General features: G+C 39.2%; 1 protein-coding gene across 1 annotated transcript in view; it reads left to right on the top strand.

Moving 5' to 3' along the window:
* LOC115791775 (polypeptide N-acetylgalactosaminyltransferase 10-like) overlaps positions 1-23,239 on the top strand; it is a 122,586-nt gene extending 99,347 nt beyond the window's left edge. Inside the window, exons 8-12 of the mRNA XM_030746013.1 lie at positions 904-1,011; positions 10,010-10,231; positions 10,863-10,979; positions 17,708-17,857; positions 18,512-23,239. Of these exons, the coding sequence (XP_030601873.1) occupies positions 904-1,011; positions 10,010-10,231; positions 10,863-10,979; positions 17,708-17,857; positions 18,512-18,676 (762 nt within the window). The 3' untranslated portion in view covers positions 18,677-23,239. The remainder of the gene's footprint in view (positions 1-903; positions 1,012-10,009; positions 10,232-10,862; positions 10,980-17,707; positions 17,858-18,511) is intronic.
* The last annotated feature ends 301 nt before the right edge of the window (positions 23,240-23,540 follow it).

Below are 23,540 nucleotides of genomic sequence, written 5' to 3' on the forward strand. Positions count from 1 at the left end.
GTGTCTCATCACTCAAATTCTAGCTTTAAATTACCAGATTCGCACACCCTGTAGACTTGAAAGGTGGCTCTGCGTTCGCTAAGTAGCATACCAAATCCAATTTGAGTCTTTGTCATTTAGCTAAGCATGATTGACTTGTCTCGTTCTCTTTGGTGTAATTTCCTCTTTGTTCTCGGCGCAATCTAGAAACACATGAACTTTTTGAATAGTTCTATCACCTCTGCAGTCTTTATAAAATATTATTAATATCTGCAGTTCTTTGAAGCTTTCACCTCATCTAAGATCATATTAATCTCTCTGGCTGTAAATAGCACTCTGACTGAACTACTTTTATTATTCTTTGCACCACTTGAACCTCCTCTTTTTTTATTCCTCTCTCCAGGCTTTTATGACTAAGTTGGCATACCATGCACCCCCTGTGCATACCCTATACCAGGGCTCTTCAGCTCCAGGCCTCGAGAGCCCCTGTCCTGCAGGTTTTAGATGTGTCCTTGATCCAACACACCTGAATCAAATGTCTGAATTACCTCCTCAGCATGCAGTCAAGTTCTCCAGAGTCCTGCTAATGACTTCTATGTTTGACTCAGGTGTGTTGAAGCAGAGACACATCTAAAACCTGCAGGACACTGGACCTCGAGGCCTGGAGTTGAAGAGCCCTGCTCTATACAGTTCCTCCCATCTCTTCAGTTTAACAGTCACTCTCCCTCCTCTTCCAGTTTTTCTTTTTCTTTATGCTTTGAATTCATCTACATTTCTTTGTCTTGGTCACATAGTTTTTGTTTCATCTCTGAATTGTTAACCTCTTCAGCTCATCTCACTTTCAGGCTGTTCAGTTGCACAAAGTCCCTCTCAGTTATGATCTCTGTCACTGCTGACTCCCTCTCTCTCTCTGGGTCTCTGTAGGTGTGGATGTGTGGGGGTCGGATGGAGGACATTCCTTGCTCCAGGGTTGGACACATCTACAGGAAGTACGTCCCCTACAAAGTTCCTGGGGGCGTCAGCCTTGCCAGGGTGAGTCTCAGATCTGCCATCAGTGTTATGGAAAAGCATAATGTTTTTCCACTTCTGGTGTTTATTAGCATTTTACACAGGTGTAGGTTTGGGTGATTGGACAAATATGTTGCCTATCATGATTGGCCCACTTTGCAAATAACTTTTAAAGTACAACTACTGAATAGGTGGTGCTTCCTTCCCTTTTATTTTTGTAGTTCCTGTTGTATTATTATTAGATAATTGCTATACAGAGGTACTGATAGACTACTATCACTCATCATGTGTGTTTAACAAATGTGCAGTGTAGACCTAATACTGTTAAACACCTGTTTGGAAATCAGCATTCCCATGTTGGAAGAATTTCGGCACTAACAAGCTTTCCTCCAGGTAAACTAGTTTTTCACTTTTTTTTGGTTGTGCCAGAAATAGCCATGTATTCGTTCGTGATCATGAGCATGATTTATTTATTTTTTTCATGACAGTATGACTTTGTAAGTAATGTGTTTCAGTGGGGAGTGTGTTTCATGTCTGCACCACCTAAGTTGTCCAGACAAAGCTGTGACTTCAACAAGAAAAGATCTGTAAAAGAAGTAACAACTGTTATATTTGTAACTTTTTCTAAACCCAAACCAGTGGGTTTGATTCCCAACTCCAACCAAGTCCCTTTAAGTGTTCAAATGTAACAAAGTTGTTTTCAATGACTGAAATTGACCGAGTAGCATATTCAGAATTAATAATGTATCAAATACTACAAATGATGAGTGCTCGACTGATTTATCAGTAGGCCAATGTTATTGATTGCATACTTTGTCCACCAGAGGGCACTCAACTTCCCTGTTAGCAACACACATGCTCAGAGAGCCGCAATCACAATAACTAGCTGGTCTGAGCGGTGCTGGATAGAGCGCAACCAAGTAATAAATAACTGCGTACTTAGTTATGTGTAGTAAATAAATAACTACCATGTTAGGAAAACCTGTTATCTGCTTGTTTCTTGTGTCCAAAAGGGGAAAAAAAAAGCCAGATAATTTACAGTATCAGATTTTTAAATCGCCAAACGTCGGTATTCGTATACCTGTCTTAAAAATCCTATATTGGTTGGGCTCTACAAATGTGTGAAAATCTGTGACGTGTATGACTTGAACTTTGGTCTCTGGTGTGAGTGGCCAAATCCCTCCACCCTCCAAAAGTGGACTTCCTTATCAAGTACAAAAAGTACTGATTTTTGTGTACGTGGCCACAAAACCTCAGACACAAAAATCTTGTTCAGGGAGACAAAAACAATGTTGGGAAATTAGACTAGAAGTTGTAACTTAAAAAACTCAATTAGATCATTAAATTATGTTAAACGTGTGTGCATGAAATTGGGAGGATGTTTGCCTTACGCACACACATATATCAGCAGCCTGTGTCTGCTGCACAAACAGTAGCTTTGGAAACTGGTAACACATTCTTCCACCCTTCCTGGGAAGTGGCAGAAGCATTAACAACTCCAACTGGCCATAAGACCTGATTGCCATCTAAAATGTATCTACTCCATACTGAAGGCTAGCATGAAATAAAAACACCACTTAATGACAAACCACTGAGAGTGATAAACACTTTTAGCACCTTTCGTGTCCTTTACTTTGGTTCTGAAAGTTGCCTCTTGTACACACAACGTACAACTTAGAGCTAATTATGGGAAAACTCTCCTTTGTTTAGTCCGTGGCAGCTTTAACACTTTGGTCCAGTATGAGAATTGTTAAAAATGTCTTTGTGGCCTGTAGCTGAACATTATTCATTATGCATGACTCAGCCTCATTCTGGTACCTGGCTCTGTTTGGCTCAGATGAATTTGTAATTAATCCCTTTGGCCTCTGTTTTTGCCTTCTTGGTCTGACCATTAGCCTCACAGTGAGGCTGTATTGAATATTGATTTCAAACACACAGGTTAGATTTAACAGTATAAAAGTATTTACTGGAGCTGGAGCTGTCAAGAATTAGTTTTTTTCACTTCCCTATTTAGTAGTTTAAAAAGAATCGAATAAAAAAACAGGTATTTTATTTACTACAGACTTGCCTCATTGGACTAGATAATTAGTGAAGCTATCTTAAGTCAAGATAACTCCTATCATAACTTCTGTGCCACACAGTGAAGTCACTGACCAACTGTTAAATATGCATTTTAATTTGACTGATGGTTGACAAACCAGGGTTTATCATAACGGTGTGTGTGTGTGTGTGTATATATATATATAAAGACAACAAACAGCTGTTTCTGTCTTCAGGGATGGAAGGTGCAGACTGTGGAGGGGGGTCTCCACAGAGCTTCTTTTGTGTGACTGCTAAAAAAAAGAGGAGCTTTTGACTTTTGTTGTTGTTGCTTTTTTTTCTCCACAAAAAGGTTGTAAAAGTGACTGGAAAACGATGAGGAAACACAACATTGTCACACACAAACACCACTAAGATTTAACTAACTTCCAAAAGAATGGAGCAGCTCAGCTCTAAAAACATAAAGTTAGTTATCTTTTGATACTTGAGAAATTATTAAATACCTTCAAGAAAGGCTGGTTTGAGTAATAATGATGTATATCATGAACTTGCACAGTATACAAAGTGCTTTAACCCTTAGGCCAAGTTGTTTTTTTTATTAAACTCTCCATGTGGATAGTGTATAATATACACTCGATAGCATCCTTATAACAATAAATACTTGCTATACACACACAGTGAGTACCAGGGTTTGCATTCACTGCACTCTCAAACTTGCCAACCTGGTCTCATCACAAAATGTGAAAAACCAGGAAAAAGCTGTGTATATGTGCACATTCATGGATATAAATAGTGTATTTTGTCTGGATCATGCATGTTGTCCAGATTCTTCAGCAGGCACTGAGAAAGCAACTTTGTGAAAACACAACTTTCAAAGAAGTTGTTGTATTTGAACCCAAACCAGGATATCCTGAACCTGTTCTCTCTGTAAGTGCAGCTGTTAGCTGCTGTTAGCCGGAGGTAGTGAAAGTGGATCAAACATTGTTGGACTCGGACACCTAGTGAATAACCTCGCATATCATGTGAGACTGTAATCAAACTGTTTATCAGAGGGAAAGTGTGATTTTTAGGACACATGAGCCTAACATTAGTTGGTAAAATGTTAGGAGAAAGACAGAATGAGAAAGATATGATGAAAATATACATGTATAAATAGCCATATATAGTTTGAAAGAGCTATTTGTGATCTTTAAATTAAGGTGCACTATGTATGTGGCTGGTCTCTAGCCACAATCCACTGTATTCGACATGGCGGCTTCCACAGACCGGTGCCCGCTCCTGTGTATTTTTAATGGATTAAAGTTTATGAAAATGCATCATTTTGTTGGAAGACATAAGTACACACTAATCAATGTATATTTATAAGTACAGCATTCTATTTTTCTATTAAATAACCTAAAAAAATTACTTAATGTACCTTTTGATTTTTAGAATGAGCAGGAAAATTATGACAAATTGTGTTTAGGGAGACAAAAATAAGGGTGTGTGAGGAACGCAAATCAACAGATTGGTGCAGCAGAGTCAAACATAACTGCATAATCAAACAGCCCACAAAGTGCAGGAGGAAAAAATGGAAATCTAACCGTTAATAACTTAAAGTTTAGAATAGAATAGAATAGAATGCCTTTATTGTCATTATACAGGATGTACAATGAGATTTATAGGAACACCTTAATGTTTGACAGCAGTTTAATTTGTGGAAACGACACACTAAGAAAGAAAAGTGCTCTTTCAAAGCCACCAGAGCAGACTAACATCACAAAAACCAGGAGTTGATGGTCCCTTGGATTTTTTTAAAAAGTTTTCACAACTGAACTAACGTGTTAAAACACAAAAGCCACAAAAAGTGACACAAGAACACAAACTAACCAATCGAAACAGCAGGAAATGAACAACTTTAAATTTTCATGTTGTAAAATTGTTTTTGTCAATTTGGTGATGTGTTACGGCTTTGTGGCTAAATGGGGCATAAACTTAAAACAATATTGATTTCTTTTAGGTGGCTAAAATCCATTTTGCTCATGACTTCAGTTTCGGTGCCGGTCACTGCTCCTGTCTGCTTGGCAGCTTGACACCACCTGCTGCAGATGACACACTTCAAAGAAACTGAATTGCCCCCATCAGAGTAAAAAGAGTTTGCCGAGTAAAATGCTCATAATGTTAAACATCCATCCATTTTCTTTGCTGTCACAGGGCGAGCAGTGGATATACCCTGGAGCAGCCAGTCCATCCCAGGGCTGTTTGAACATAAGAAAAAACAATATGTAAAATCAGAGAAATCAAGTGCTATAAAATGTGACCTATGGCATAACTGTTTTGGTTTTAGCAGTAGAGATCTGTCATACAGTAGCTAGAATGTGTATCTAGACATGCAGAACTAACAGGCTAAAGCACTCCCTTAACAGGACTCAATAAAGACTTTGGTTTGTGGAAGGATTTAGGCATGTCTCACTAAGAGACACTTCTGTCATGCTCTAAAAATTCTCTGCCGGAGGAAAGAATTAAACCTTTAAGACCTTTTTTTCCCCTCTATGCTGTTTTCATACTAAATTCTATTGTTGTTGGTTTATTTTTAAGTGTTTCTTATCTATATAATCTCTTTATGGTGAGTGAAACATTTCAGCAAGCACAGATACAGAGAACAAGCGATTTCCAGACTTTTGTGTGTGTGTGTGTGTGTGTGTGTGTGTGTGTGTGTGTGTGTGTGTGTGTGTGTGTGTGTGTGTGTGTGTGTGTGTGTGTGTGTGTGTGTGTGTGTGTGTGTGTGTGTGTTGGCGCATCAGGGAATTTCAGCCCCCTCTAAGTCCAGTCGGCACACAGAAAGATAAAACCACTGAACTGCACTTCACCTAGGGAGCGCAGAGCTTGAGTTTTGCTGCAGGCGATGAGCTTTGCTGCAGGGATTGCGTGTGTGTGTGTGTGTGTGTGTGTGTGTGTGGCTGGAAGCTTTTCTTCACTACATCTGTACCTCCAAAGGTTGGACGATTTGTATTTATTCCTTCCTGGGAGGATTGCTGAACTTGTATTCTCATCCCTGCCTGCAAGGCTGCTACCATCTATACTCCCAGGCATGCGTATGCACCCCAGAGGCTGACACCTCAAAGGCTTCAGATGGATGGATTTCGCATTGCTCAGGCTTTTATGATTGCTATTGGAGGCAGGCTTGAAGAAGCTGTGGGAGAAGTTGTCTGTGCTGCAGTTACTGTCACTGATGGTTTGTATATGATTGCTTATATGTTTTATGCCTCTTGGTCATACTAGATGTTCTTATAATGAGAAAAACAAAAAAGGTGGGGCTTTTTGAGTGAACTTGTCACTACATGTATAATTTGGTGGCCCCAATTTACAGTAAATAACACACTGTAGCTGATGTCTTAGATTTGGGTGTTCTTGTTGTTATTAGAACTCATACAAGTCTTTGTTTAGTGATGTTCACGGTGGACATAGACGTCCTCCTTTACTCTTCTTTCAAACTCTCTCAGGGTTTCTCTTGTCCTGTTGAGTTGGCTTCACCTGAAGCAGAGAGGAAACTCTTTTGAGGATGCTAATGTTCACGTTTTGGGCTGAGAAGGATTAAAGTCTTGAGATCCCTTCCCAGACAATTCAAACCCCACTCACGCCTTGATTCATGTGACCTTTTATAGATCCGATTGTGGTTAGGTACAACAGAGTCTCACACTCTGGCTCCTGTGCTGGTAATGACCCCCCCACCCCTTGATACAGGGAGGGTCACCAATTCTCAGAACCACTTTTAAGGGGACAACCTGAGTTAGCAATACCTGAGACCCTCCATCAGCTGTCTATCAAATGTCTCCATGAACCAAAAAGAAGTCCAGTTGCCTTCATTTTAAGCGCCTGTGACCTGGATGACTGAGAACCTACACAGACATACTCTCTTTCATTATATTGTTTTTGTAGATCAAAATAAGCCAAATAAAAGTCCAAATTCTAGATCTCTTTTTTCTTGTTTTTCTACCAGTATCTGAAGGTTTTTAAAATGTTTTTTTTTTGTTTTTACTCATAAGTTTTGCAAGTTATTTTCAGGCTGGTCTTGTCAAAAGTAATTACATCAGACCTGTACTGTATGTGCCTCACTTTTAAAATAGAGTCAAACAATCAGGCTTCTTGCTTCATAATCCTTATATTTATGCCTCAGGACTTGTGTTCACAAAGATTCCTTGTAGTAAGAGTAGCTCCTAGTGATGAAATGCCAAGAAAAGGCTTACAATTACCACTTTTTCTAAGTTTCCTTGTAAAGTTGGGACTAAATCCTGATCAAGATAGTTATTCATGAGGCATCTTAGCCCTTAAAAGGTGAAACGTTGGTATGACGTTTTAGATGACTGTTTTATGGTATTTTATGGTACTTGTTTTAAACGTTTTAATTTTTAATTTTCTTATGTTATTTATTGTTCTTAATGTTTTTATTTATTTATTTTTATTTTATTATTTTATTTATTTATATATTTTTATTTTTATTTAGTATAGTCCTTGGGGTTACAGACCTTGTACAGCACTTTGGTCAACGTCGTTGTTTTAAATGTGCTTTATAAATAAACTTGACTTGACTTGATGAGTGGTGAGGAGGATTTAATGACAGTTATGACTTTCTTGAGGAGAAAAGGTGGAAAGACAAAGTGTCCCAATAATTCATCTTTTTTAAGCTTTAGAGGATCCAGTAATCATTAGAGCAGGTGACATGTAAGAGAGCCAATAAACACAAGTTCAGTGGACAAAGCGGTAATACTTAAAGTGTTTGGCTTGATTCTCAAAATCAACTCATTCCACCTTAAATGTTGGTTGCCTTTAAGCGGCACAGTGAGGTCTTGATTTATTTATAGGAAGCAAGTAAAGATGGAAATAACTTGTTTTGTTTATTCATGTGGTGTACATGAATAAACACAGTCATGCATGTGCGCGTGTGTCATCTGTGCGTGCCTTTATTTAAATAAAGGTCACAAATTTAGATATTCCAGAGATAATGTTTTTGCTAACATGTCCCACTCAGTGCCAGAACTCTGTAAAGTTAAGGCAATAATCGTAACACTGAGCTATGGAAGAACTAGAAAAAGTGCACACACTCTGTTAACAGACTTATAAGTCTTTTCCCTGAAGTTTTTGGGCATTAGGATCTCCGCTTGAATTATATCCCCAAGGGTTTAAACACAGCGCACAGAGAAAAGATTGTGTCTTGTACCTTTTTGTCTGTCAAAGCCAAAACTAGTCTCAATGTCTTTATTCAGCTGATTCAGATTCTTATTTCATGAAGCTTCAAAGGATGTTTCAGAACCATGTGTGATGTCATTAGAGGCCTAATTAGGCATAACAGCTTCCTAACACCAAGTATATGAAAAAAAAAAAGAAGCAGAGACAGATTTTCATCCTGTATAAAGGCACCTTGTGAATTAGCACATAATTCAGTTCAGTGTTGTATCTGCTTTCATGACTAGAGACAAGGTACTTCCGTTTTTTTTTTTTGGTTTTTTTCTTCATCTCTTGCCTCCCGGGGCATGATGACAGGTCCTGTATGATGACTGGCCTCCTTTCTACTGAGCGGCTTTGATCATTTTGTCATGTCAAATCAATCAAAACTTCAAGGGTGGCAGGATGTACAAATGATGGCTTTGTTTGTTGCAGCGAAGACACGATGCCCAGAAAGGCAGGCATTTGCTAACAAGCCAGCTAACCGTAAGACTTTCAAGGGGATTATTTTCTGACACAACAAATATTTGTAGACAGTAAAGGCAGAAAAGGGCACAGTGGAGAATATTAAATCGACTTCACAGCATGACAAAACGAACACAGAACACTGGATAGCTATTCTGCAAGTTACTAGTCGGGAAATAAATCTAAAGAGAATTCCACGACTTTGATGTGGTTGGTCAGGGAATAGATGGAAGATGTTTCTGTAAAACTGGTCCAACTTTTTACTAGATTCCTTTGACTAAACTAAAAACTTCTCAAATATTTAAATTTCAGACATATTTCATGACTTTGTCTAATTTGCTATGTGTATATAATGTGAAATCATTAAATCAAACAGATTCAATCACCTATAAGTAGTTTTTTTGTATAAAATATTTATTTAAAAATTACTTAATTTGCAAAAATAGTAAAAGGAAATGAAACAGCACAGTTGGCATAAACATTAAACTAATGTCACTGACCAGGGACGATAACTGTTTGTGACATGGGCAGATCTTCAGTTAGACTTTTCTCAACTTTGAGATAAATGATTAAAGTGACTACCAATATTATACCAAAGTATATTATTGATTAACATATGGAAAGGTAATAAATACATTAGAAGGTTATCTACTCAACCTGGAATGTCCATTAGTAACCAGCTGTCAGCTACAAAGAATGCAGCGTGCATGCATGTGGTCTATGGTGTGGAGTGTACTTTGGTTTTGAAGCCTTGGCTCTGGTATTATAGTCTCAGCCATCTTGATTTTTTTTTTTGGAATCAAAAGCAACTAACTAAATTCTCACTTAACATGAGCTAGCTTGATTAGCATATGGCTGCATTGCACAAACTTAGATACCTGCTAATTAGTGCCATCTGTCTCATTTGCACCAAGTTAAACCAAAGGTAGAACATGAGCGTTTCAGATCTGAGAGTTAAATTACCTGAGGACTTGAAGCTGCCAAAGTTATAATACATTTAAACAAGTAAGTTATTTAAAAAAAAAATTATCCCTTAAGCACGTGTCAAGGGGAATATTGGCTTTATAGGCTTTAAAGAACAAAACAACTTTGGTTTTAATTTTGATGTAAAGTTGGGCATCTTTAACATAGGGGTCTTTAGAGATTGTGAGCCTTGGTTTTTGCCAATAAATGAAGTAACAACATTTATTGTGATTCCAATCCCAAACATTTGTAGGCATTCATTTATGTTTGATTGGTCTGAAAACTTGAGCTCTGTTCTTCTGACAGGTAACTACCTAAAATGTCTAAAACTGTGAAATGATTCTGATTTCAGAACCTGAAGAGAGTCGCAGAAGTGTGGATGGACGAGTACGCCGAGTACATTTACCAGCGCAGGCCTGAGTACCGCCACCTGTCGGCAGGAGACATGACGGTGCAGAAGGAGCTGAGGAACCGTCTCAACTGCAAGAACTTCAAGTGGTTCATGTCCGACGTGGCCTGGGATCTGCCCAAACACTACCCACCTGTGGAGCCTCCTGCTGCTGCATGGGGAGAGGTATAGTTGCTCTTATGCCTAAATTAAAGGAATTAACCTAATGGAAAGGTAGGACAAGTGCTACCTGAACACATGTATTTGCAAGTCATGACAGTGATATCTGAGCAGCTTGACTCTGTAATGTAAAGCTGCTTTCTCTCAGCTTCTCCTGTAGTTTAGTTTTTATATGCTGGTCCGTGTGCCAGAGCTTCAGTCTAAAGATAGTTTGTATTTTCTTGTTACTTGTGTCTTAAGCAAATTCTTCTTCTTCTTCTTTGGTATGACAGGCAGACAGATAAGAGTAATTACCAGCAGTTTCTTCTAAAATAACTCAAGAAGCTGTCAAAGATTCTCTCCATTTGGCTTTAATAATCCTATCTGTCTGTCACACCAGACTGCTGTCTGGAACTGTGGAGCGGTTGCACTCAGAGCATGAATTTAATTAGAGTTTAATTGCAGTGTTCTTGCTTCCCGAAATAACCCAAACTAACTGGTATAATACTACTTAAATCTGCTTGACAGTTTTGTGCCTTATATCCTCCGTGAGTTTTGTAGTATAAGAAAACGTCAGGTCTCTGAAGGTTTAAAACTCTTGCATGAAGCTATGTTTTCTGCTTGTGTGATTTTGCTCTTCTGTGTATTTCTGTTGTAGATCCGTAATGTGGGTAGTGGGATGTGTATGGAGAGTAAACACTTTGTGTCCGGGAGCCCCATCCGCCTGGAAAGCTGCGTGAAGGGACGAGGTGATGTGAGCTGGAGTCATGGACAAGTAAGAAAAACTTTGTGGTCAGCTCATGTTTATAAATGAGAACTGGTTCTCAAACATGTTAACTGGTAAAATAAAGGTTTAAACTAATGTCAATTACTAATCTTGGTCAAACTCTTTAGGCTTAATTTGACAGAGTAGCTTGAGTGGAGGCTGATTACGGCCACAGTATCAGTGCAGTCTAATTATCACCCATTGAACCCAAATTCCTCTGTATACAGGGAGAGTGACAAGAAACAAAGAACTCAACTTTGTGGGCAACCTGAGCTCACAGTGAGCACATCTAACATGCTCCCAGTTACAAACACTGTAGGCAGCAAGAAAGAAAATTTGTGAATCCAGACAACTAACACGCTGACAGTGTCCAGATCATGACAAAATGTGTGTCTTCATTCAATTAAAATCCAAAAATAGAATACAGACATACACTAATACAGTGTAACTGTGTTAGTATAGTCAGTGCAAAGTCAGTACAGCATCGTCTCTGCCTGTGTTGCTCTTGTTGGTGACCTGGACTGTGTCCTCCATGCTGTCAGATCTCTCCACTTAGTTTTACACAGAATATAATTCAACACAAGAGCTATGCATGTAATTTATTTCAATAAACTGTATTTAAACGATGGATGCACCCACCGTTACATCTCCCACTGGTTTGATGGCAGTTACCTTGAAAAGGTAATCTGATTACTGGTTACTCCTTTAAAAACTAACTTTTACTTTCAAAATTAAGTAATCAGTAAAGTAACTAAGTTAGATTAACAAGTTACTTTATTAGTTACATTCAACAGCGGCCGGTGTTGTGCCAAAAAGCGATTTCCAGTATTTACCAAAAGTGATCACCTGTATTTAAACGGCTGTAAATCACTTGTTGACCTATAACCTGTGAAACATGTGTCAAACATATCCCTCATGCCTGGAGTGGTGGCCTAGGGGAGAAGAAGAGGGTTCGTCACTGAGAGGACCCTGGTTCAAATCCTCGGGCTGGCATCACTGTGGGTCCCTGAGCAAGCCCACCCCCCCAGGTTGCTCCCCGGGCGCCCTTTGGCTGCCCCCTGCTCCATGCTGTGCTGTGTGTACTACATACTCCATGTGTGTGATGGGTTAAATGCAGAGAATGAATTTCACTGCATGTAAATGTATGTGACAAATAAAGCTCTTTCTCTTTCTCTTCTCATGATTGATATCAGGTCATTTTGAGTGAGAAACAGCATTTCTATTACAAGGTAGAAGCTGCAATCAGCTTTTGGCGCAGTGACTTCATATATTCATTTTTTATCAAGGTAAAAACTGTCATTGACATTAAAAATGTCTTTTTAAACAGAAATCTGGCTCAGAGGGCTGTAGAAATTGCCACACACATCCCAGTTCTGTAAAGATATTTTAAGTGGCCAAAAAGCACTGGATTGGTAGGTAATTTCTGCATTTTATATATAAGCCATATCAATCGTGTTTAAGGGCAGCATTTCCTCTACTACATACTGTCCGACCAACTTCTTCTTACGACCAACCACTTACTGGTTTTGCACCAAAGTCCAGCTTTTTGTTGTTTGGGTGCTGGGGGGCCTCCTGCATTAGCCACAGCTCTCTGCTTTGCGCCACCTGGTGGCTCTGTAAGTGTGACTGTGCCGTGCTGCGACTCCAAATGTTCCTTCAAATTTGACACAGTATTTTTGAAGCTAGTTAAGCACTTTGTCACCAGCACAGAGTGCACAACTAACCCTGATATTGTCATCTTTAGCTGACACAAACTCACAATAGTTCCTTTATTTCCAGCTAGAAAACGCGCATCTCTCTCCTCCCTCCATTGTTTACGTTTGTGTCGCTGTGCTGTTATTGTCCTCATGCTGATAACAGGACTTAATTGTCGCATCGGCCAGACGTCACTCCGTGAGACGCAAGCAGAAAGCAAAAGTACGGTATATCTTTTTACTGAGGAAAATGACAAAAATAGTAACACACAGTGACTTGGAAAAGTAACTTTAATCTGATTACTGGACTGCAAATAGTAATGTGTTAGATTACTCATTACCAAAAAAAAAGTAGTCAGATTAGAGTAACGTGTTACGTACATCACTGTTTGTGGACTACGGTTTTAAAGCCTTGAGAGCATTTTGGTCGCCACCTTCTTGAATTTTTGGAGGACCCACAGTTAATTGTATTTGGATGTGGGCTGGGTGCTAAGTTATTATAGCTTTGCTAGCAAGTTGCAACCATAGATTGTATGGGTGCATCCATCCACTTTATTAACCACTATCCAATTCAGGGTTGCAGGGGAGCCTGTCCCAGCTGTCACTGAGCGAGGGCAGAGTTATAAGGCCCGAGTGGACCCAAACAGTTACACAATCATCCACTCATGTCTTCAGCCCAACTGCGGCTACACAACGTGCCAGGTTACAAAAATCGAGAAGTGCATGCAGGCACAGGGAGAGCATACAAAGGCCTCAGCCAGCTGGCAGATTTGAACCCAGGACCTTGTTGGTGTGAGGCTGTAATACTAATAGTACTAATACTAAATAGTTGCATCAAGAATGCAGCTATTGGATTATTTAGATCATTTATGTCACTGTGTTTGTCTGCTATATGATATATTTAGCTGAAATTGCTGATCTGAGAAACCAATGATTTATGAAGGAAAATCATGAAAATTATCAGGGGTGCCCAAACTTTTGCATACCATTGTTTTAGTGAAACCAGAGTACCTGGAGGAAAACCCACGCAGACATGGGGAGAACATTCAAACTCCACCCAGAGAGGCTCGGGCCAAAGTGGAATCGAACCCAGACTTTCTAGATGTCATTCTAGCTGTGAGGCAGCAGCGCTAACCACCACTGACCAAACAGCAGATATAGCACAAAACTCCGGTAGCAAAAATCATGGCCCTTGTCTCCGTATTTATATATATCAACTTTTTGAAGACAGCCCCAAGTGGCCAGTTCAGGAACTGCAGGTTTTGCCACTTCGTGTGACAGCCCTAGAGGTTGTTTGATTCCATGGCTCAGGAACTGTGGATGCATCCAAGAGGAAGAGAAACAAACTTTTGTTTTGTTTTGTTTCCGTGAGAATTTTGTATTATGTAGCAAAATTCTCATGGAAAGAAATGGGAGTATCAAAGGTTTGAGGGCTACACCCCCCCCCCCTTGGACCTGCCCTTAAATATTTTAAACCCTTGCACACAAAGTTCCCTTATGTTATTTTCAAAGTCAGTTTTTGCTGTCAAAACTTTTAACTGTTTCCCTTTTCATACATTAATTCAGTATTAGACGTGCAGAAACCACACTTTGATGTTTTCAGCCAGGGCCAAAAGTCATTATTTTAGAAGTTTTTAATAGTTTAATTTTCTCTATATAATTTTAATAGTTGATGTAAGTGCACCTTTGATTTCATCAGGATCTTGGCAGGCCTTATTAAAAGAAGCTGCTCTTTAAATTTGTCGATGATGTGTTTCACTCTCCGCCCCGTACTTACTCAGAAGATTAATTATAATTGTGGTCAGATTTCCCCGCTGTGCTTTATAAGCATTAGGAGTTTTCTCTTATCTTTGATCGAGTGTGTGTGCTGATCGTGTGGGGCAGTTGTTATGTGGCTGAAGACTAGGCAGGTGTTCAGATAAGTCACCTGCAGTCCAGCATCTAATAATAGTTACAGTGATCCCTCACCTGTCGCAGGGGGTTATGTTCCAGAGACCCCCACGATAGGTGGTGTTGTATTTATTATATAGATATATTTTAAGGCTTTATAAACACTTCCCACACTTCTATAAACCTTTCTCACTCTCTTACTACAACTCGAATGATGAAGATGATGAATTATGTAGCTGTGCAGTACTGATGGCGATGAAGATGGTGCAGTATCTTCGCCCTGGTTGTTACAGAAATACCTATATACCGCAAAGTCCCGCAACATAGTGAAAACTCTGAAACAGAATTAGTAATATTTTTTAAAAAATCCACGATACAGTGAAGCCGCAACAAGTGAACCATGACATAGCGAGGGAACACTGTACCCCTCTTTCTTAGTGGTCCACAAATCTTCCTTTTAACCATGATGTTCAGAGGTTTTAAGTTTTTCTCAAGAGATTTCATAAATGGTCCCTTAAGTAATTGTATTTCATCAGCTAAATACACATAAATGTCATATAAATAGTGTACGCATACACAGAAAAGCCTCATCAACTCGGCATTGTTCTAAAAGGACTCTGCACTCACACGTCACACTGAAGATCTTGAAGCACAGCTCATAATACAGACTTAATGGATTGAATGTCCCCTTTTGTTTCCACAGCTGAAATACTGCGCCTCAGAGCTCTGACAGTTTAATTGCTTTAATCTGAAGATGCATTGTAGTTTAATTTGTGTCACAGTCGCAATCTGTATTCAGAGCCAGCACAAAATGCACTCGCTGCAGCTCACAGGAGGCCTCTCTGGCAGCTGTCCTTGTCGAGGCTTTTTGATTCCGTATAAGAGGAGCGGCAGTCACCTGGACACCGCAGATGGAGATTAAAAGTTTCATTTTGTAGGTTTTAGTTTTGAATAACAGCGAGATCACAAATCCGACTTTTTTTTCAACCACTAAATGACAAATCTGTTTGTTTTAGCAGAATCATTACAAAAAAACCCCCCCAAAAAAACACACAATTTATTGCCTGGTTCACTGAAAATAAATGCCAAAAAACTAAAATGAGTTGTTAGCACAAGATATCTTAATTTATTGGAAATAGCAAGATTTATCAATGCATTTATCAGAGTCCTTGAGTTCACAGCAAATGCAGCTTTGAGATCAACTGATATGGGGGAAGCAAACATTTAGCTAAAACAAGGATGAGATCAATCATTACGATGAATGTTTGATGAGTCACCGATCAGTTTTTAGATGGATAATAACCATTTGAAGCTGTTTTAGTCCATCACTGTCACGGATAAAGAAATAAGGGTCAAAAAGAAAATATTTAATACTACACATGATGTATTACTTTATGCAAAGCTTGATTTATTGTATTTAGTGTTTTTTAAGGTAGACAGAACAAGAAACTGTACTAAGCATGGCGATCTACTCTTTATCGATAAATCTGTGCTTTTCTTGGTCTGTGATAAAAACAACTCAACACAAACAAGTCATCCTGAGAGTTTTATGAAGCATAAAAGTGTTTTTGTCTTCGACAAGAAAAGGTCAGAGCCGTTCCACTTCCTTCTAATTCTACTGCACAGAAATGCTATAGGTCATCTCAGTGAGCAGCAGTGTGCCCTCACAAGATAACCCTCAGTGAATGGCAGTGAATGCAACTAAATTGCTAAAATTTCTACCTTCTTTTATAGAAAAGCGCTCATATTGAACTGCCCCATTTTGCTGGACTTTTGGCACATACAGCATGAAAAAATGTTTAAAGGGGTGGGTGGGGGGGGGTGGGCACTTATATCCTTTGGGGGTTTTTTTCTTACAGGATGAGTTTGCCCATAAAACACCAGGATTCTCCTCAATGCCTTTGAGTGTATTTAAATTTATTCATCTAGTGTTAGTTCACAACAGCAGTTGCCTCAAGGCTGATTGGTCCATTAAGGATTTACAACAGGACACATTCCCTGTTTGCGAATCATAAACAGACACTGAAGCGTAGGTACACAACAACAGAGACTTTGGTCATGGTGGTTGAAAGTGACTCTCGTCAGGAGGCTTCTGTTTGCTTCATGCCTGAAATCAAAATGGCAGATGCCACAAAGTGTCTCATGGTGCTGTGACATCCTTAATACTAAGAGAAAGGTAGTTTAGTAGAGCTGAAAGCTGTTAATAATTTTTTTTTTTTTTTTTAAATGGAACGATATCTGTTGTTTTGGGTTCTGTCAAAAATGTGATACAACACTAAATTTATATTTTATGAGCCACAGCTGCACAGGGCTCATTCTGGATTGCAGGTACCCTCTGTGACACTGGGAGAAGGGTACAAGTTCTGTGGTAAAGGTTCAGTCTGTGAGCTTGAAAGATATCTTAAAAAACAATCCCTACAAAAGGTCCGCTTTGAGACCACGTACAGTAAAATGCACCTTGTTCTGTGTATACTACATTAGGTATTTTTATATGCAAACATGTTTATATGTTATATTAAGATAATGGTTGATTATAAAAGTTAAAAATTATGATTTTTTTTAACCAATGTTTCATCTAGTAAATATATATATATACAGAATAAAAATAATTAATGAAATTTATTATTTATTATATACAACAAGAGAGTAAACTCTTGGCGCTTCACCAATTCCAGTAGTGTTGCTATTTTTCGATTATTCACTGGATTCAGACTGCATGGAAATGGACTGGCATTTATATGGGCCAGGAGTTTTGAACCTGGAACCTTCTTGCTGTGAGGCGTCATTGCCGAGCACTGCACTCCACCTGTATATCAAACAGGTCAAAAGTTCCAAACAGTAATTAAAGCAAAGGCCACAATCATAATCAAATAGCTTCCTGACTCTGGGAAACTATAAAATTTTATCCAGAATTTTAGAGAAGCGAAACAGTCTAAAGGAGAGTCGCAAACCAGGTGAAGAAGCAAAACCATATTAATAATTGATATTTTAACCCTGTATCATTTTTTAAAAAAGTTCTGACCTTCAAAGCAAGTCTCCCACTGATTCGTTTTCAGGAACCTCTTCTTTTCAAGGTTCCTTCACCCTGCGCTGAGGACTTTTCATGTCATGCCAAGAATGTCACGCTTCAAAGTAAGTGTTTGTCCCCCGCAGGTGTTTACATTTGGCTGGAGAGAGGACATTCGGGTGGGCGACCCCATGCACACAAAAAAAGTTTGCTTCGATGCCATTTCCCACAACAGCCCCGTCACCCTGTATGACTGCCACGGCATGAAAGGCAACCAGCTGTGGCGCTACAGAAAGGTATGGCAGAGAAAATGGAGTCAGAGCCTTCAGCGTAGTCATATGTAATGTTTCTATGTCTCTCTCTCTCTCTCTCTCTCTCTCTTTCTGAGCCTTTTGTTCTCTCCTTTTTCAGTACAAAACAACAAAATTGCAAATGTAATTGCTTCAAAATGAATGAGTTCAAGAATGCTTAATCAGTTTCCAAAGATTTGCACATTTTAACTGATTCTATGGTGCTCATTAAGTCGTTGTGCTTTTATGCAGAGGGCCACATTTCTATTTTTGGAACAGTTTAATGTAGCCACAAAGAAAAGCATGTTGGCCGCAGTAAACAACAAAATTTGAAAGCTTTGCTTCCAAAAAATGGTTTCAAAGGGGACCAACTCCATGTCTTTATTATTGGATGCTACTCGAGTATCTTTGCACAAGTCACCGTTTTACATAATCCCAATTTATGTTATACTGAGTTTTATGCAGTCCATAGCTTCAACCTCTTTCTGAAACAAGCCATTTTAGCTTCTGTCCCCCATCCTTATATATATATATATATATATATATATATATATATATATATATATATATATATAAAATATATAGTTTGACTTGATGCAGCAGACTTCTCAGCCTTTTAACTGTCCTGTCCTGTTTTTCCCTCTCTTCGTCATCCTCCAGGATAAGAGTCTGTATCACCCCGTTAGCAACAGCTGTATCGATAGCAGCCCGAATGAGCGGCGGATCTTCATGAACACGTGCAACCCCTCCTCTGCCACTCAGCAGTGGCTGTTTGAGAGAACCAACGCCACTGTGCTGGAGCACTTCAATCGGGGCACCAACTGAGACCCTGCAGCATCCACGAGAAAGGACTCATGCAGAATTGAAGCTGCTGCTGATGTTATTGCGAATTGGGGTGTTCGCCATTTACCTAGCAATGAGGTGACAGCTGTTTCTGTTTGGGGTGCTGGGAGCGAGGCAGGCTGGGGCATGTTGGGGGTTAGTTAAACACATTAGCTTAAGGAAAGACTGGGTTGGCCTTTGATTGATGGAATTGTGTGTTAAAGTGAGTGTGTGTATGTGTTCTGTTGGAGTGCTGCTGTGGCAGTAGGTCTGTCTCACTTCCTGATTTTGTTTCTTTAATCATCTTTCTCTTGATGTCTTTTTGCCTATATTTTATCTCCCACTCTTTAGCTGTTGCCATTCTTTCCCCATCCTTACTGTTCCCTCTTTGAGGGTTTGTTGTTTGTGGTCTCTCTCTCTCTCTCTCTCTCTGTCCATCTATCTCTTATCCTCCCATCTCTCCTCCCTCCTTTTTCAGCTGGTCTACCTCTGCCTGCATGTCCGTCTCTATCTGCCTGCATGACTGCACCTTTGCCCACCTTTTTCATTCTCCATCTCAAATACCTTTATGTCTCTCCAGCTCTGACAACCTCCCTGGGGGTAGAAGGGGGTTGGGGGGGGTGGCTCCTTGCTGAGCCAAAGTCATACTGACACCTGGGTGAAGCCAGGCAGAACCACTCTGAAAATCACCTGGTGAAGTGATTCTCCTTTACAACCTTCTGTTCCCTCCCTCATCCTTCCCCTGTGCATCTCCTGGGCTGCAGGCAGAGCTGCTTTGAATGTACCAAGTGAAAGTTAACAAGGACGGTGCAAGAGGATGAGACCTTTTGCACGTGCCTCACTAATTTTTCCTTATTCTCTACTTTCCTCTCTGTATTTATTGATTAATTATTCACAGATTTGTCACTGTGCCACCTTCTTCTTATATTCCTCACAAGCGAGTGCTGTCCGATGGCGGGGTTTGTGCAGGCCGACTCCTGCTGGTTAATGGTGCAGTCAGACTGGATTTTGCTTTTTCTTTTCTTTTCATGTCTGTGTGGAACAGGGCGAGATGCTTTTGTTTCGATTGCAAATCGATCCGCCTCCTGCAGTTTGTAAGTTCAGTCTGAGCTTTGATCCACAAACTCACAAGACACCACACAAAGTCCAAAAACAGTAGCGAAAGAGGGGCGGGACTCACACTGGAAATGTATTGAGACCAGGTTTTCATTATGCAAAAGATTTTTAAAAAATCCAGATGAGCACACAGGCCATGATCATCCCATTCTGTAGTTTATCCTTCACTGTTTTCTTCGTAGAGAACCTGCATCACTTAAATTAGACAGCAAGAATACAGACTGTCTGTGAGGCCTCCAGAAATAAAGGCGATGAATGGAAGATCCAAGGTAAGGTCATCACACTCCAACAAGGGCATCCTTTCAGATCTCAAAGGGACCCGTTTCAAAAAGCCCCTCAAAACAGTGACTACTAAATCAGGAAGGAAGTGTTCAGAATTTAGTTTTAAGGCTGCATGGTGACTGCTGGTGTTAGTGCACTAGCTGTGCTACTTTCTGTCACCTATATTTTAATCTTTCTTACTACAATCTCATACTATTTGCAGTAAACAAGCACACATGCTTTTTTTTTTGGCACAGTACATACAGCGTACATACTACTGCATTCAACAATGTGTACTTTTTTAGGGGTGTACCAAAAGCAAATAGAGAAAAATATGCAATTTCAAATGCACTGTAACTTTTCCCAAGGCAAACTTCTGATTGACTGCACCATGAGGATTTGTCTGTCATTGTGGGAGTGGGAGTCGCTGTCACACCTCTTAGAGTTTCTCCCTTGCTTTATGTACACTATTTGCTGCTTTCCACTCAGTCACTGAAGCGACCTGGTCACAGACAGCTGAGTAAAGGGTCTCGTCAGTTCAGAGCAGCAGGCACCACCACAAACTGATGCCTGCCTGGATGGCTGGCCATGTGACTGACAGGCCAGCTGATTCTCAGCAGGGCCGCCTGATTGGCCGGCCGCCAAGCTGATACGTCATGTTCGAGTACAGTGTGAGCGGGAGGAGAGACAAAAAGGGGAATTACCTCGGATAGACTCGCTAAGGTAGCTCTGGGATTGAGATGAATGTGGGGGGATTTAAAATGTATTAAGCACTTATGGAATGATAAACTTGAATGAAATCTTAGTGCCTTGTTAGAAGAGGACTAGATGTTGCTGTGTGTATTTGCAAAAAGTGTGTGTGGCCCCAAAGGTCCAGATCAAACTAGGGACCAATTCTTCAATTCAGGTGAGGAACTTTGTTTGGAAAATTTTGTGCTGTCAAAAAAAAAAAAAAAACTCCTGAAGTCCTGGAACTGAATTGAATGAATTTACCGCTGGTGCAGGGCCTTGAATGCACCGCTGGCTTTGTGGCTCTTGTAAAACGTTCAATGAACACACGTAACTGCTGGCTGTGAATAGAGCTAAAAAGACTGTTTTTTCCAGCATATTTGCTCCTGCTGTCAAAAGTAAACCACAGCCCTAAAAGGACCTTTGTTGTATTTAAATATGATGCTGTGTTGTCCAATCCAGAATATTAGGAAATTGCTGTCTTTGTTTACCAGTGTCTCCATCTGCCTTTATTAATCTCTCCTTTCAGGCTGTTTTTAATCAAATGTTCTTTCATCCTTTCTTTTGATCCTGTGGTTTAACTGATGGTGATTTTGCTTGAATCCCTGTTTGACACAGTGTTTTGGGATGTTCTGGTCTGTCGCCTGCACCCATTCTCTAATCCCATTTTGTGAAGCAGAACAATGTTCAGTGTGTGCCATTTTAATAATCAGATCCAGGTACTGGGCTCTGGAAGATATCAACATGCAGCAGTAGACTCAAGGAAATAGTAATGTTCACTTAAATATCTCAGCATTTATGTCATAAATTAGCCTACACTGCGGGGGGGGGATACATTGAGCTTCTTTTTGTGTGCAGATTGAAACTTTTTTCCATTGTGCAACACAAATGCAAAGCTGATTTTATCACTATCGATGCAAACATTGATTTCTTGTTTCCAAACCACAGTATTAAGCAATTCTGTATTATCACATAAACCAAGTCCCCTGTTTAGATAGAGTTGGTAGAACAGAGTTGCAGTGAGATTATTGAGATGTGACAATAGAAAACACTACTGTATGTAATAATATTTGAGCATGATGAATAACTAAGTTCAAACTTTATTTACACTTTAAGAAAATCCCAAGTTAAATGACAGTAAATTACTGGCAGTTAATTTACCAATAACTGTTATTTTGCATCATACCAACAGTAAAGTACAGCAACAGTTTATACTATAAAAATCTTATGGTACTATGTGCTGTAATATTGTCTGCTGCTTAGTTGTCATTGTCGTGTCTTTGTTTTGTTTTTTAATTTTTTTGTAGTAGTAGTATTGCTGTTGTGCTCTTACTAAATCCACACTGGTTTGGTAGGTAAAGAGCTGGTAAATCTTTAGTAAACAAACTGAACTAATTAGTTAAAAGTAAGCTGAAGTTCATCAGCAAATGACTTTAATAAATGATTAATATACGAGCTAACTTCATACCTTATGGAGGATAAGCCCAGTGTTGCATAGTGTAGCAAAAGAGACAATCAGCCATTTATGTTCAATTTTCACACCCTTACGTAATTCATTACATGTCTCCAAGTGATTTGACCAATAAATGACCTCACAATGTATTTATTTTGTGCAGTTTTAAATCCGTCTTCATCAAGTCTACTCTGTTTAAAAGAAAGAGCGAAAGAAAATCGAGAGTTTTGAACTCTTAACAGCAGAGTTAAGTTTTTCTTTTTTCCTCTTTTTTTCTTTTCTCCCTGCAGACCTTTGAGCTACACGCCTAGATGCTTTGTACATTGTCACATTGTTAAAAGGTGACTTGGAATTGCTTCTTCAGACCACTGAGTAAGGTTACCAGTAGATGACTCAACAGGACCAAATTGATCAGACATCTGACATATCTTTTATACACTGTAATCCCAGATATATATATTTTATTATTATTTCTTTGAAGTCATGTTAGAATCGATATTGTAATCTGGGCTGTTTATGGGATTTCATAGAAAGGTGGATACATAAGGCAACGTTTTTGGTTGAAATGAGACTGTTCAAGTACTAAAAGTTACAGTTCTTGCACCTGTACCTGAGAATTCACCATTTGAATCTTTCATCTTGTTTTTCTTCTCTAACATTTATCCTGCAGAACAGTTTATAATTGCATATGTTTTTTCCTACCAAGCCCAATTGTCATGTAAACCTTTGATTTAAAAAAAAAAAATATATATATATGGATTCTCACATAAATCATTACTGCCTTTTGGCTGCACAATAAATGTAGAACTTGACTAATCAAAGCATTTTCTTTTTTGACAGTAAACTGTATAGCGAGTGTTTAAACAGATCCCTGACAGTTACAAAATCACAGGAAATTATGACAGAACGTGGCTCTTCTATAAAACATTTTAGCATCTTCCAGGTCAAAGTTCTGTTTTCAAGCAACAGAATGTAGTGCTCTACAAAAAAAAAAAAAAAAAAAAAAAGTTTATAAAACAACTGCACAGAATGCAAACAGGTAAAATCAGCTGGAAAAGATACTGAAACACTTGACAGCTAAATATTTATATACATATAGTGTAATCATAAAGATCTGCCCAATAAAAAAATCTAAATTTGCTGATCTCCCCTTCAAAGTCTCTGACTCCCACCCAGAATTGTATTCTTTCTTAAAGTGACATGAAAGTTGAAGGGCTGCTGTTTTGATGCAGTGGAGGAAATCCAGTCAAAGACCCATAACATTATAACTGCAGCAGTGGAGAGTGAATATTGGATGGATTTTATTGA

Source organism: Archocentrus centrarchus, chromosome 14 (genome assembly GCF_007364275.1).
Source record: "Archocentrus centrarchus isolate MPI-CPG fArcCen1 chromosome 14, fArcCen1, whole genome shotgun sequence".
In the NCBI taxonomy this organism is placed as follows: Eukaryota; Metazoa; Chordata; class Actinopteri; order Cichliformes; family Cichlidae; genus Archocentrus; species Archocentrus centrarchus.